Raw genomic sequence first — 15,428 nt, forward strand, 5'->3', positions numbered from 1 at the left:
CAGCCTCACTGGCTCAGCCCCAGGCCAAGGCCTGGCTGCCGCCCTCCTGCCCTCCACTCTGGCCTGCGGAAGACTGGGACACCTGTCCTTCACCTGGTGTCACTCTTCACGGTACCTCCATGTCCTCCGTGCCCTGGGCCCGGAATGCTCCACACTGAGATTAGGGGGACTCGCAGGGGCTGTGACGTCAGGTCAGCCGAGCTTGATCCTGGGCAGCAGGATCAAGGAACAAGGTGCTGCACTCAGCAGGGACACGGAGCCCAGCTGAGTGTAGGGTCAGGTACGCGGTGTCGCGGCGCCATCAGCCAGGCCATCAGGCAGCCCTCCTGGGAGATGAGACGTGAGTGGTGGCTGAGGCAGAGAGGGCGGAGGCCCAGCCAGGACGCCGGACCACAGGGGTGGGTGGTTCCCTTCGGCCACTGAGGGGGCGGAGACTGGACCAGGGAGGGACAGGTGGCTCCACTGGCTTGTGGGGGCGCTATCTCCCAAGTGTCCCTCCCTCACCTGCATTCACGGAGCACCCGCTCTGTTCCAGGCACTGTTCCAGGCACTGGGGTAGGTGGAGGCTCTACCAGCCTTGCCGGGCCGTGGCCCAGGCAATAGAAGCCCAGCATTTGCCTGGGTCGGGCTGTCGGCACAAAGGAGAGAGAGGGACCCAGAGGGGAGCCTGACGTGCGGAGGGCATCAGCGGGGTCAAGTGGGGTCACAGATGGAGTTCTGCCGGAGCCGAGAGGTGTGGGGTCCCGGGGAGCCTGAGCTCCAGTGCGTCTCGGGGCTGCGAGCATGAGGAGGGTCTTGCGGGCCCTGAGAGGGAACAAGGCCACACGCTAGCTGGCCTGGAAGAGCAGAGGTTGGGAGGCAGGGGGTCCCTCAGAGCTGCAGGGGGAGAGCGAGGCAGAGGACCCCTGCGGGCTGAGGCCTGAGAAGTGGCCACCGCATTTGGGGGTCGGGGCTGGGGGGCCTGACAGGGAGCAGGGGGCAGCGTGCCTTTCCCAGGGGCCCCCTGCCGCCGGGAGACTCTGTGCGCAGTCAGGCTCGGCCAACGGGCGGGGATGGCCAAGCCTCACCGGAAGGGCAGGTACAGGTGCAGGTGTGGCTTGGCCGCCCTCGGGCCAAGCACAGGCCATGGGAGCAGCCCACTGCCAGCAGAGGTCCTGGAACCCCCCGTTTCTGCTGGGACTCCGCGTCCCTCGGGCAGCTAGGATGTGCAGCGCCAGGCCGGGGTAGGGGATGGGCGGCCCCTGCCCGCCACAGGTGGTGTCTGAGGACCCTCCTGGATGTCCCACCGCTCCTTAACAACAGCTCCCTCAGCCAGGGTGGTGGTGGGCAGAGGGGGCAAACAGTTGCAGGCAAGGGAGGAGGGTCACGTTCCACAGCCACTGCCTCTGGGTCTGGGGCACAGGGAGGAAGGCCAAGACCTCAGGCAGCGGAGGAGCTGTCAGCTGGTGCCTGAACTGCGGGGCCTGCAGGACCAGGGACCACAGGGACCAAGGCGGGGGCACCTGGAGGGCCCAGGTCCAGGAGGACCCTGTGGGAGGAGAGAGGCCAGCAAGCACCAGTCCCAACCCTAATTTGTGCCCCTCCCAAACCTGCTCCAGTCCCTCCCCCCAGGGCCCCACAGCGTGGGAAGGATGGAGTCCCACAGCGCCTGCGGCATCCCTGGGGTGGAGGGCAGGACTAGTGGAGCCGGGGGAGGAAAAGCATATGTGGGGCCAGACCAGGGCCTGGGGGGCAGCAGGTGGGGCAGGGGAGCCTGAATGCTTGGGCTGCTCCCTGTCCAGCCTCCAGGCCAAAAGGCTGAGCTTCGTGGATGGGGCAGTGGGGGGAGGCCGGGGCAAGAGGGAGGAACTTTTGTGCCTCCAAGAGCGGTCAGGGGCTTCACTGCACCCACTTCCCAGACAGGAGACTGGTCTGGAGAGGTCCCGGGGTTGAAATCAGCCAGGCTGCTCAGGCTCTGCTTTCTGCTGCTTCCTTTTCCCCAACCGGAGCAGATTCTGGGGCACACCTTCCCAGCGATCCCACGGACCCGGGGCTGTGAACGCTCTGGCCGCAGTGCCAACCCCCACCCCAGACACCCTCAGCCTCCCCCAGGCACCCCGACCCCCAGACTCTCCCAACTCCAGATACCTACCTCCAGTCTCCTTCCAAACACCCCCAATGCCCCAGAAACCCCCAGTCTCCCCCAGATACACCCAGTGTAGACACCCCCAACCCCCACCCCTGCAAGAGACACCACCCAACCCCCATGCCCAACACCTGCCCTGGGTGGGGACTGCAGGTGAGTCACGCCAGGCTGGGCTGGGGTCCGGCCTCTGCAGCCTATTTCCGCCTCTGTTCACAGATTGGGCCGGCCAAGCGGTTAATGTGTTTATTTTTCTGGGAGCCTGAACACATCCCAGGTAAAGGCCCTGGGGAGAGGGAAGGGGTGGGAGGGAAGGGTTAGAACGCCCTGCCCTTAAGCCAGCTGCCCTGCTGGGCAAGGGTCCCCCCCCAAGCCCTCCACCCGCCTCATCTGCAAAGGTGGCCTCTCCACCCTGGAGTGGGGGAGGGGGCGGCTGCAGGGAGTGGGGACCCGCTGTGCAGCCAGGCCACCAGCTCCCCGAGGAGGGCTCAGGGCCGTGGTGCAGCCCAGGTGTCTGTCACACGGTTTGGCTTTCTTCACCTGCCCTGGTCCTGTCCGTTCGGCGGGTGGCATGGCCTAGAGTCCAGTGGTGGGTTCCCAGGACTCGAGAATGGCTTCATCAGCAGCCTGATGCCCCAGATCTGGCCCCAGGCAAGAGCGGGAGGCCAGTCCTTCACCCTCCCTGTGGCCACTGCCCTCCAAAGCCTCTCTAGGTGTCCAGGGTCATTTCTGGAGATCGAGGCAGAGCCTGGCCCCTGTGTCTGGATGCACAGGGGAAATCGAGCTGGGACCAGCAGCAGACGCGCTGAGCAGACAGCCCTCCTCTGAGTCCATCTCCAGACAGCAGCTCAAGAAAGGCAGAGTGTGTCCCCCGGGAGCTGCAGCTGGCTGGGCAGGACTGGGGACAGCCCTGGAGGCCCCTCGGAGCACGCTGCAGGGCGTGATAGATCCGAAGCTGTGCCCTGCAACAAGTCAAGGAACTGGGAGCCTGGGAGCCAGGGGGAAGGGGGAGGTAGGGTCAGGGCCAGGTCAGGTCGTCACCTTGTACAGGGTCGTTCTGTGGGAGGTAGGGTCACCTTGTACAGGGCCGTTCTGTGGAGTCACCCCCTCGCCAGGATGGACCACCCTTGGTCCTCCGCTCCCTTCTGTTCAGAAAGGGGCAGCCTGGGCTGTGGGGCCAGCCCAGGGCCACTGTCAGGGAACAGGCATCGGAGCCAGCTCTGGGGTGGGTGTCCTTGGCCTTGTCTGTCCCTCCCAGAGAATCGCAGCCAGTATCGCCTGCAGAGCACAGGGCACCGTGGGGCTCTGTGCAGGATGGAGCCTGGCCACCCGAGACCCTCCCGGTGCTGGGCAACTCTGTTGGGGCTCCTGCCCGCCTCCACCCGCAGGGCTGGTCCCCATGAAGCCCCGGGAAAGACTTCCCAGGTTGTCAGCACTGCTTCCCACGGAGAACCATCTCTCCCACACATCATCATTCCGCCAGCACCCCCCGCCCCCCCCGTTGAAGCGCCCTGCCCTGGAATGCTCTGCTGGGGTCAGGGGACAGGAAAGTCGGTGTCTGATCAGCTGCCCTCTGGGCCCCGGCCCCGAGGGTCCGGAGGACAGGCAGTCTGGCCCCAGGACACACACCCAAGAAGACCATGCCTGAGGGGCTCTGAGCCTGGGGGACTGTCTCCTCTGTTCTCAGGGCTCCTGCAGAACCAGGCGTCCCTGGCTGACCGCCTCCAACTCTCCTAGCTGGACGCCCAAGGCCCCTTCCCTCCTCGGAGCGCAAGTGCTGAATCCCAGGTCCTCGCTCTGATCACTGGGGGAGGTGGGCGTCTTCCCAGGCCTTGGAGCTCAGAGAAGGCTGAGCCATGGGCTGAGGAAGCTGGGACAGAGCAGGAAGACCCCAGCCATCCCCACCTGACTTTCCCTGTTGGCCCCTCTGTGCTCTTCAGTCTTGGGTGGGGGCAGGGATGGGGTCAGGGGCTGAAGGCTGCACAGCTTCTACCCAAGAGGAATCTGCAGTCTTCAGGGAGGGGTGCACTAGCCCCCAAGTTCCAAGACGGGGAGGCATCTGGGTGGTGGCAAGAAGGACTCTGAGCTGGGCAGGGTGTGTGTCTCAGTAATCTGAGGCAGGGGAGCACGGCGGCCCACACTCCAGGGGCTGGAAGTACTGTCCCAGGTGGGGGGGCTCCTTTCTGCAGCTGCACCCTGCCCCACGAGGCCTTGTCCCCCCTCGGACACCCTCCCACATGAGGGTACCCCCGCCTCCAGCCTGTGGGTTGCACATCTGCTGGTGTAGGCAAACAGGGGTAGTCCCTGAGGCTGGGCTGGACTGTGGGATCCTGAGGGCACTGGCTTCCCCCACGTGCTCCTCCAGACACTCAGGATCCAGGCCTGCACCCGAGGACCCGCGCTGGAGGCCTGGGCTCTGCTCACCTTCTCACGGACGCGTGCTTCTACGGCCATTTCTTCAGCAGTTTGGAGTGAGGTGGTCAAGCCGCGAGCCGGGGTGGGGACCCGCCCAGCCTCTGAGTGCCAGGGCTCTTTTCACAGGGGACACGTGGGGTGTGGTTTCTCAGCACCCCAAAGGGAATGCGGAAGGTCCTGGTGGATGTGGCATCTCAGAAGGGGTAGTTGGGTGGTGGACCCAGCTGGGAGGCCCACGCTGCCCTGTGAACTGCCCGCTACCTGGGAGCCGGTGACCCTCACTCTGCTCTCCATCCCCATGGGCCCAAGGTCGCTAATGTGTCAGCCTCCTGTACCCCAGGAGACTGGGAGTGTCATTTCAAAGTCTCCTGGGTGGAAAGTGTTCCTGTGGTCCCCGCTGGGTGGCCGCCACCAACAGCCACACTCCCTGGCACAGCCTCAAACTTGAGCTAGCTCTTTCCGTGCGACAGATGCGAAAATGGGGCCCGAAGCACTTACTAGGGACCAGCTGGGATCCGCCCACCTCGTGGGCCAGGGGCGGCCGGTGTGGGATGGGGGGCGTCCCCGGACTGGCGTCCACCCCACGGCGGTGGTCCGGTGCCGGCCGCCTGCGAGGAGGGGCACCGGCTCTATCTGGCTTCGCGGGGCGCGGAGCCACAGGGGGAAACGGAAGTTCGGGGAGGTCGCCTGCCTGGCCCGCGAACCCTTCGGGCGCGGGGCCCCCGGCCGGCGGCCCCGCCTGGGAGGAAGCCGAGGCTCGGATGGGGCGGGGATTCCAGAGGGTGCTGGGGAGGGAGGCCTGAGCGCCCCCGAGCTGAGCTGGGAGCTGGGAGCCCCACAGCCCGGGGTGGTGGGGGGGGGGCGAGACCCGGGGGCCGGCCCGGGGCGCGGCGGGACGAGAAGGCGCACCTCCCTCCACTGCCCGGCCCGGCGCGGCGGGGGCGGCGGGGGTCCCTCCGCGCGGCCGGAGCTCTGGAGCCGTCGGGAGCTCCGGGCGCCCCTCCCGCGCGGCGCGGGGTCCGGGCGGGGCGGGCAGGGGCGGCGCCAGGCGGCGGTGACGCGCGGGGGACGTGCGGCGCGAGCGGCCGGAGCTCCGAGTCCCCCCGCGCGGCGGCCGGCAGCCAGGCGGACAGAGGCGCGCGGCGGCCGAGCGGCGGCAGGTAGGCGCGGCGCGGATGCTCGGCGGGGCGGGGCGGGGCGCGCCCGGGACCCTCCGCGGAGCCCACGCTCCCGCCCGCAGCCCCTTCCCCATCCCGGCTTCGGCGCCCCCCCCACCCCGCGGCGACCCCACCCCCCCAGAGGTTCCGGGGAGCCAGCCGCGTCCCCGCCGCGCCCTCGGCCCCGGGCCCCGTGCGCCCCTGCGCGCCCCTGCGCCCGCCGGTCCTCGGGCTGGGCCCCGGCCGGGAGGCGGATGCGCGGGGCCGCCCAGGGCGTCGCGGAGAGAAGAGCGCGGTCTCCGCGGCGGGCGGTGTTTGGTGGGGCTGCCGCCGGCCCGGCCCTCCCGAGGGCGCGGGGTGCACGTGCGCCCCCGGCGTGGCGCTGCTGGCGCCTTGGCCTGCGGGCCTCGGTCTCCCTCACCTCCTCCCGCTTCTTGCCGCGCCCAAACACTCGCCGTCCCACACCCGCCCTCGGGCGACGGTTCCCAGCGCAGGCCCGGGGCAGAGAGGAAGGGGGTCCCTCTGAATCAGGCTGGACGCCCTGGTTCGAGTCAACCCCTCCTCTCCTGCCAGGCCCCTCGCCTGTGGGAAACCTGGCGGAGCCTCAGTTTACTTGTCTGAAAAGTGGGTGCACAACACACCTTCTGGGATGCTGGCCCAGGCCAGTGGCCGGCGGGCTGTGAGTAAGGTTAGCTGTCAGGTCATGGCCACTGGGGTGCCTGGCATCTAGGTGAGGGACAAAGAGGTAGCCCAGAGGCCAGAGTGCTTTTCTATCCCAGAGGCACTGAGCTGCACGTCCAGAAGTGCACTCGGGGTGTGAGGGACAGAGACAGTGTGCCATCGAGGCTGGACCTGGCCTCTGTGGGTGGGCGGTAGGACTGAGGAGTTGCTCTCACGCCGGGAGGCTTAGGGCACAGGTGGTGGAGCTGCGGCGGCGCAGAGCCTTCCTGCCCCGGGGCCTGTGGTGTGGGCGGGGCCTGGGATGGGCAGTGGGAGGCCTGGTCCCAGGGCAGACTCCGTAATGACTTGGTGTGACCTTGGGCAGGGCAGGATACCCCGGAGACAACCTGGCTCGGGCGGACTCCAGCCAGGACCGCCGTGTGGAGGCGCGGCCGCAGAAGGGGCTCGTGCTCTCCAGGAGAGTGGCCGGGGAGCGTGTGGCAAGGGGGGCTGTGCTGTCCCCGGGGCCGGGCCCTACTTGCTCCAGGGTGGGTCCCCGCGGTGGCCCGGCCAGCGTGAAGGAGAAGAGCCAGTGCCACTCCGAGGCTGCGAGTCCAGTAGGGTGAGGACTGCCTCCCAGAGCGGCCAGTCCATCCGAGGCACCTGGATCAGGCCTCGGGGGTCCGCGAGCGAGGAGGCCGGGGCTCCTCACGGGGCCGGGGCAAGTACAGACCTTCGGGCTTCAGGCGCCATCCGTGAAATGGGCGGGGCGGGGCAGCCGTCCTGCAGACGGGCCGGCTGGGTCCGCGCTGCTCCCGCACGGCCGGGCCCCTGCGGAGGGAAAATGAGGTCGGTCCGGGCCTGGGCGGGGCCGCAGGATCTCTTTGGGCGCGCGGCGCTCGGCGGCGCCCAGGGCGCTTCCGGGGCTCCCTGACCCCAGCGGCCCGCGTGCCGCCCTGTACGGTGACAGACGGGAGAGCGCCTATTCCAGGCAATACGGTGGCGGCTCCTCCCTTGGCGCGGTCACGTCCCCCACGTCCCTCGCCCCGGCGAGCGGGCCGGTGGGTGGAGCTTTTCCCTTCCCACGCCCCTCGCGGTCTCGACCGCCCCAGCCCCACCAGGCCCAACGGGCTGGTGGTGGGAAGGGCCCTTCTAGTGGGGCTAGCTGATGCAGGGACCCTGCGCTGGCCCCCTGGCTTTAGGGTGGGGGGCGGCTGCAGCCAGTCCAGCAGCGGGACAAGGTGGCCATGTAACGGGCAGGCTAGGTAGTGCCAGGCTGGGCAGGGTCCAGGGCTGGAGGGGGCTGCTTTGGGCCTGCTCCAGCCTCCACTGCTGCCTGGCCCCTTTGAGCCTTCTAGGGGAGGGTGCCCTGATGGTGAGCCCACAGCTGTCCACAGGGCCACCCACAGGGCCCACGGCCCCCTCCTTGTCACAGGTGGCACAGTGTTGGAGAGGGCTTGGCCTTAGTGCAGTGTCCAATTTGACGCACGAAGCCAGCATTTTTGCCCCACTGGCCTCTTGTGAGCCCACCCGAGACCTGAGGGCACCAGGCATGCCCTGGGGGGCTTCGTGGTCAGTGGAAGAGGGACGGAGGGCCCAGGCTGGGCGTAACAGGCCTGGATCATGCCTGGGGCAGTGCCCAAGGCCCACCTCCCCCCAGCCCCAGCTGTGCATCTGGGGTCCTGCGCAGGCCCTGGGAAGGGGACAAGCATGCTGACCCGTGGTGCTTTCTGAGTCCTGGGCAGGCAAAGGCATCTGGATGTGCTGTTAACCGTTTGCACGACAGAGGCAGTGGGGAAAGGAAGCAAGGGCGCCTGGGAGGCCCTCCCTCCCCCGGAGGCGTGGCACTCCTATGTCCATCAACCAGCCCCTTATGCTCCAGAGACCCTCGGGGCTCAAATGGAGCCAAGCAGTAGCCACAATGGGGCCGAGGCCTCCCCGTGCAGGGGGAGTCCAAGAAGGAACGCAATTGCCCCTTCGTGCCCCGCCCGCCTGGGGCTGGTCTCCAAGGACTGGAAGTCTGCTTAGATAACTGACCAGTCTCCTCAGAAGGTGAACCTACAGGGCGCCTGGGATAGGCCACAGGCTCTAGATTCGGAGGCCACCTCACTGAACCCAGGGGACATGGCGTGCCCTGGCACCTGACAGACCCAAGGTGGGTGCACGTCAGGCACAGGGGTCTCCTGGGGGCATGCCAGGGTGCACTGGGGACAGCAGGGTGTCTACAGCCTGGGGTGAAGCTGGCAGGAGGCCAGGTTGGCTCAGGGGCTGGGGCCTGGAGTCCTGACCCCAGCTGGGACTCAGCCAGCCAGTGGACTGCTGAGGGGGAAGCTGGCAGCACCCTTGATTTGGGAGAGCACAAGGCCCCGGCCCCGTCGGCTGTGGTCTGCTGCGTGTGGGCATTCCGAGGGACCCTCCCCTGCTCAGCTTACAGCCGCCTGGGGCCGTGGTAGGACCTTTTCGGGAAGTATTGGGGGGGCAGCTCCCAGAGCCTCACCTGACCCGGAAGCGGGCACATGCGCCCCACCAGGGAGATCAGCTTTCCGAGGCCCGGAGGGAGGGTTATTTCTGGGCTGGGGACGTGGTTTGCATGCTTCAGCCCTGGGAGGGTAAATGTCATCACAAGGCCAGCAGGCTGGTGTGTACCCACAGATGTGCCGGTGCCACCTCCTCCAGGTCCCAGCCAGCCCCCAGAGGGGACCACTCCTCCCATATTGGGTTGTCCTGGGAATGTGGCCAGTCTGGGTCTCTGCCGGTCTTCCTCCCCTAAGGCAAGCTGGGCTGAGAAGGCCATTTCCTCTTCGAAATCCCAGCCCCTTCTCTACTCCACCCTCCCCTGCCCCCCCCCCCCACAGTCCCTCCAAACCTCCATGTCCCTCCCTTTCCCTTTCCTTGCTGAGAAGCCTCACTTGGAGGACTAGCCTGTGTGGGGATCGGGGAGGGCGGTGTTTTAGCGTGGCTGGTACCCCAGGCTGGGGGTTAGCTGGGAGGAAAGGGAAGAGCCTCTGGGGCCGTTAGGACTGGCCGGGAGGGACGACCATGCTGCCCACGTGGGTCTCCTGTGGCCCACACAGGTCCTGAGCCATCCTGTAGCACCTGCCCCTTGCCCTCCTGGGTCCTAGCTCAGGGGATGCCCTGGGTCCCGTGGGTGGTCAGCATCTGATGAGCAGAGAACGGGGCAGCAAAGGCTGGGGGTTGTGTTCTGCTGGTGAGTGCCGGGTGTGGCTGCTGCAGCCACGGGGCTCTCCGAGGGGCCCAGCTTCTCCTGAGACCCAGGGGTATGGTTAAGAGCTGCTGCTGACTTTCGGCTTCAGACGCACTCTCCTCTTGGGCCTCTGCATGCCCATTTAGTTTATTTTTAAAAATCAGTGAACGTCTGTAAATCCACGACCCGAGAAAAGCCAGGATTGTGGGGACACCTAGCCCTTCGGGGCCCCCACAGCCACCAGCCCCATCCTCTGCCCAGGGTCTGGGGTGTTTGTGCTTTCTGCCCTGAACAGTGTCACCGCACCCTGACGCAGTCCTAAGACGGGTTTTGGGGTTTTATTAAGTTTCCCTGCTGCTTGTACTTCGGGGACCTTTTAAGCTTGACGCTAACAAAGGGAAGGGATACCGCAGCTTGGTGTCCCCCCCGGAGTGTTCTGGCTGCGGGGCAGCGTTTGCCCATGTCCCGTCCCGGTGTCAGGCAGGGATCTGGAGGGCAGAGCCCAGGGGTGAGCCGAGACTGCCCAGGCAGAGTCCAGTCCCAGGTCCCAGATATGCCTAGGATGCGGAAATGGGCCACCTGGGGGCCAGGTCACAGGGCTGTGGGCACATCTGCAGGAGGACCGGGGGTTTCCTCGGCCTGGGTGCCCCCCCCCCTGCCCGGGGCTGGGGAGCCTTTAGCCTCAGGAACACCCTGCACCTTGCCCTCTGGTCCACGAGCCTTCTGAGCACTCGGGGGGGCGGTGCCAAAGGGTACGGGGTCTGGAAGCCCAGCGAGAGGAGAGGTTGTTCTCTTGGGTTTCCCAGGAGCGCTGCCCATGGCCCTGAAGCCTGGCCCAGCCTAGGGTGGGGGCCTGGGCCATGTTCCGCTCCAGTGGGCCGTGTCAGCCTTGTCATCAGCCGGACGGCCAGCTGGCTCCTGGAAGTCCATCATCCAACAGTCGTGCTCGTCAACAAGTGCTTGGAATCACCCAGAAGGTCTTCGGCAAACACCCCCTAACACATGACACACCCCGGAATCGGGAGTCCAGACCTCCCCCCGCCCAGGCTCCTGTGGCCATGATGCTGGGGGCAGGGGCAGGGGGGAGGCTGGGAGGGGGTTACTTTCCACATCACTTCTCCCCGCTCACTCACCCTGCACTCACTCCAAAGTCCTGCCCCACGTCTCCGGCTTGCATACAGAGAATGGGCCACCAGGGGGCTTTGCAAGGTCAAGGGTATTGCTGGAAAGGGGACGGGGGTGGAGCCAGGGGGCTGTTCCGTCTCCTGGTTGGGACGTTCCTGGACCTCAGTGGAGGCGGAGTGTTCACCCCACAGCCCTGGCAAGTGCTCCCCATCAGGGCCTCCTTCCCCCAGAGCTGGTCGTCTGCACACCGCGGGTGGGGGCCGCAGGGTGGGCTGGACCCCATAGGCCCAGGCCCCGGGAGCTGCCCTCCCATCCCCGCACCTGCACTGGGGAGGCACTCTTCTGGGAACAGGCTCTATCAGGTGAGGTGGGGGACCAGCCATCAGCTCCCCTCTGGGATTAGGGGATTTCTGGCGCTAGGATCAGATGGAGGTGAGGGGCGGAGAGGGGAGGCTAGGGTCTCCAGCTGGGCGTCTGGTCCCAACATTCTACGTTCCTGTGCCTCAGCGCGGCTAAGGTGTGGCTTGGAGAGGGAAGCGGGCCCAGGGCTGCTGTGGGGTTTCGGGCCGACAGCCCTCTCCCCGCCTTAGCAGTCTGGGGGCCGGAATGGTTTGCTCCCGTGGGCTGCATGGAAGCCCGCCCCTTCATTCAGCCCTGCCGCCCACCCTGGGAGCTCCCCTTCCTCAGTCTGCGGAGTGTGGGCAGCTGGGTGGGAGGAGTCGGCTCCGGCTCAGCAAGGGGCCCTCGGGGCCCTCCTTCGCTGGTCAGAGGGCACGGGGTGGGGGGGTCCCCTGTGTAAGGACCGTCTGCGGGCCCCTGCCGGCTGCCCCCAACCCCGGCCCGCACAGTCACGCCCGTGAGTCTTCGCCCTTTTCTCAGGCTCTCACCCCGGGAGGGGAGGTGCGACAGCGGGCAGAATCAGGAGTCCTGCTCCCCTGGGGGTGGGGGAGCACGGCTGACCACAGCTAGCTTAGGACTCAAGGGACACCACCCAGGTGGGGCCCCAGGCCCCCTTCTCACAGGACCCGCCCACAGGCGGCGGAAAGTGCAGCCTGTTCCCCACACGGCTGGTCTCATGTCCCTACTGGGGTCTGTCTTCCTCAGGAGGTAACCTGAGACTGTGCTGAGCCCAAAAAAGCCACTGCCCTTTAGAGCCAGCTGGGTGGGAGCAGGCCGGGCCTGGGTGGGGGAGGGAGGAAGCGCTGCCAGGCCGCCCAGACAGGCCAGGCGCAGGTGAGGGCCAGAGGCGGGCTGTCAGGCGGCTTGGGCCTCGGGACCCTGCCGCGGCTGAGGCTGCTTCACTTACTTCCTCAGGGACGCACAACCCGCCCTCCTGGCCATGGGTGGCGCCGTGGTGGACGAGGGCCCCACGGGCATCAAGGCCCCGGACGGAGGCTGGGGCTGGGCCGTTCTTTTCGGCTGCTTTGTCATCACGGGCTTCTCCTACGCCTTCCCCAAGGCGGTCAGTGTCTTCTTCAAGGAGCTCATGCGTGAGTTTGGGATCGGCTACAGCGACACGGCCTGGATCTCCTCCATCCTGCTGGCCATGTTGTACGGGACAGGTAAGGGGCTGTGACGCCCAGCGGTCACCTCTGGGGTTCACCAAGGCCGCTCTGGTTAAGAACCTCACACACCAGCAGGAAGCGTGGGGGACCGGCAGGGGCACCTGGTGTCTGCGGCCCAGGTTCCGGGGCGACTGCAGGGGAACCCTGGAGAGGCTTCTGCCCGAGAGCCGTGGCTCCCCACAGCCACACTGGGCACACGTCAAGTCTGTCCAGGACATTTTGCCGTGAGCTGCATTTTGCTCAGGAAGGCGTGTGTGACTCGTATCCCGGGCTTCTGGGGTGTCCACCAAGCTGGGGCGGGGGGTGTCGGGGGAGGGAGGGGCTGTTCTCCCGGTGAGCGTGGAGAGCCTGGGCCCAGCCTCGTGTCCCCACCCCTCACAGGCCCACTGTGCAGTGTATGCGTGAACCGCTTTGGCTGCCGGCCCGTCATGCTCACGGGGGGCCTCCTGGCGTCCCTGGGCATGGTGGCCGCGTCCTTCTGCAGAAGCGTCATCCAGCTCTATCTCACCACTGGGGTGATTACCGGTGAGTGGAGCCCATCCGGGAGTGGGGCAGGCTGTGGCCCGCTGGGCCCTCCAAGGCGGGGGGCAACAGCTCGGGCAGCGAGGGTGCTGGGGTGGCGTGCCCAGAGCAGGGCCTCAGGAGCAGGCAGCTGTGGACGGCCCCCCAGGCCTGGTGCCGGTCTGTCCCCCATTCCCCAGTGGTCTCCGTTGGCGTGCCAGTGGGCGCCTGGAGACGCCCACCCAGAGCCGCGGGGACGAGGGCCCGCATGGGCTTGTGTGACGCCTCTGCCGCCCGCCCCTCCCGCAGGCCTGGGTTTGGCGCTCAACTTCCAGCCGTCGCTTATCATGCTCAACCGCTACTTCAGTAAGCGGCGCCCCATGGCCAATGGGCTGGCGGCCGCAGGCAGCCCCGTGTTCCTGTGCGCCCTGTCCCCGCTGGGCCAGCTGCTGCAGGACCGCTACGGCTGGCGGGGCGGCTTCCTCATCCTGGGCGGCCTCCTCCTCAACTGCTGCGTGTGCGCCGCGCTCATGAGGCCCCTGCGGGCGCCCGGGCCAGCTCCGGGACCCGCGCCGCAGCAGCCGCCACGCCGGCTGCTGGACCTGAGCGTCTTCCGGGACCGCGGCTTCGTCATCTACGCCGTGGCCGCCTCCATCATGGTGCTGGGGCTCTTCGTGCCCCCCGTGTTCGTGGTGAGCTACGCCAAGGACCTGGGTGTGCCCGACGGCCAGGCCGCCTTTCTGCTCACTGTGCTGGGCTTCATCGACATCTTTGCCCGGCCCACTGCCGGCTTCATCACAGGCCTGGAGAAGGTGCGGCCCTACTCTGTCTACCTCTTCAGCTTCTCCATGTTCTTCAACGGCTTCACGGACCTCACGGGGTCCACAGCCAGCGACTACGGAGGCCTGGTCGTCTTCTGCATCTTCTTCGGCATCTCCTACGGCATGGTGGGAGCCCTGCAGTTCGAGGTGCTCATGGCTATCGTGGGCACCCAGAAGTTCTCCAGCGCCATCGGCCTCGTGCTGCTGCTGGAGGCCGTCGCCGTGCTCATTGGGCCCCCGTCGGGAGGTGGGTGCTGGGACGCAGGCGTGAGTGAGCCTGCTGGGGGCGGGCGGGGGGGCCCACCACGCGAGGGCTCTTAGCCGCAGGGTCCCAGCAGGTGAACAGCAAGTGTCAGGAGCAAACCCTGGCCGTGCCCGCCTCCCGGGCCAAAGGCTGCCATGTAGGGGAATCCCGAGGGCGGTGCCCCTGCACCTGGGCCAGCCCAGAGCCGAGGCGGGGGTCGGCTTTGGTTATGTTGGGCTTTTGCTCTTCTTTGTGAAGGCTGAGAAAATCCTGGGGTGTGGGCTAGGCAGGCAGCCTGGCCTGGGTCTCTCCAGCCGACTCTGTAGGCCGCCACCCATGGGACCCCGCGAGCGCCAGGGCTGTGCCTCACTGTCCTGGGACTCTTCTGGGGCCCTAGACGGTTCCTATGAGGGCCACGGGTGACAGCGAGAGGCAGTGTGGCCTGGTCACTCACCCGGAGACTCTGCCTCTTGCACCCGCTCGGATCCAAAGCCTCCCTCAAGCCCCCCTGGTCTGTGCTATCTTGGGGGCCGGGGAGGCTGGGACAGGGTGCCCCGGAGCTGTCCCCAACAGCACAGTGGTGCACAGGTAGCCAGTGACTGTGGGGGTGACCTCCAGCCCGGGCTGACGCTGTCACCCCTTTGCAGGCAAGCTCCTGGACGCGACGCACGTCTACCAGTACGTGTTCGTCCTGGCGGGGGCCGAGGTGCTGGCCTCCTCCCTCGTGCTGGTGCTGGGCAACTTCTTCTGCATTAGGAAGAGGCCCGAGGCGGCCGTGGAGGAGGAGCGCCGCAAGCCCCCCGCGGACGTGAGGGCGGACTCCCGGGAGGTGGAGCACTTCCTGAAAGCAGAGCCCGAGAGAAACGGAGAGGTCGCTCACACGCCAGAAACGAGCGTCTGAGCCCGGGAGGCCAGCGGGGGTGACGGAGCCGCACAGACTTCAACGCTCATGTTTATTTCACAGTCAGGACTAGCTTGGCCGCCCGCGGGTCTCCGGGGAGGTGGTGGGCGGGGAACCGGGTCATTCCACACTGTGGTGAAGCTGAACCGCGAGGTCACGAGCCGTCTGCACTGGGGACCCAAGCCTGCTGACCCCGGAGCTGCCCGGTGCCCACCGCTGAGCTCAGGGACCTAGAAACCCACGCTTCAGAGACAACATGGCAGGCATCAGAGGGCGGGGCTGGGGAGAGCCCGCGCAGTGGCGCCATCTCGGGAGGGGCTTCCCCATGTTCCTGGCTACGCCCAGCCTGTCCCTCGCGGGGTGCCTGGGGGACAAAACTGCCTTCCTGGACCTCTGAAGGTCTGAAATAAACCTGCCTGTGGGAGGAGCCACTTTGGAAGGCTCTTCACGGAGTGGGATGTTGTTCTTCGTGGGGTAGGGGTCTGTGCACTCCATGTTCATTTTCTCAACCACCTGCTGGTTTTTACAGAGTAGCTCTGGCCCCGGCCAGGCGGGTCACGTTTCTAAGCGCTGCTGGTTCTGAACCCTGCCCTGCTGGAGCCCAGACCGCTCAGAGCGTCCACGCAGGGCCCCGGTGGCTGGCAGGGAGGGGGGCCGTGCCGCAGGCGTGCGGCCGTGCCTGGCAGCCCGTACGAGGCGTGTGCACTTAAGC

General features: G+C 67.1%; 1 protein-coding gene across 13 annotated transcripts; it reads left to right on the forward strand.

The window, feature by feature from the left end:
* Positions 1-22: 22 nt before the first annotated feature.
* SLC16A3 (solute carrier family 16 member 3) lies at positions 23-15,168 on the forward strand. Of its 13 annotated transcripts, none has more exons than XM_032322138.1 (6): positions 23-111; positions 2,342-2,399; positions 11,999-12,246; positions 12,631-12,774; positions 13,060-13,818; positions 14,463-15,168. In XM_032322138.1, the coding sequence occupies exons 3-6, from the start codon at positions 12,024-12,026 to the stop codon at positions 14,714-14,716; spliced, it is 1,380 nt and encodes a 459-aa protein (XP_032178029.1). In that variant the 5' UTR covers positions 23-111; positions 2,342-2,399; positions 11,999-12,023; the 3' UTR covers positions 14,717-15,168. The 13 variants fall into 13 exon arrangements, with proteins under 13 accessions (XP_032178029.1, XP_032178031.1, XP_032178030.1 ...); XM_032322140.1 differs by lacking the exon at positions 23-111 and adding an exon at positions 191-280; XM_032322135.1 differs by lacking the exons at positions 23-111; positions 2,342-2,399 and adding exons at positions 10,456-10,536; positions 11,275-11,541 and having other exon boundaries at positions 11,998-12,246.
* The last annotated feature ends 260 nt before the right edge of the window (positions 15,169-15,428 follow it).

Source organism: Mustela erminea, chromosome 18 (genome assembly GCF_009829155.1).
Source record: "Mustela erminea isolate mMusErm1 chromosome 18, mMusErm1.Pri, whole genome shotgun sequence".
Lineage (NCBI taxonomy): Eukaryota > Metazoa > Chordata > Mammalia > Carnivora > Mustelidae > Mustela > Mustela erminea.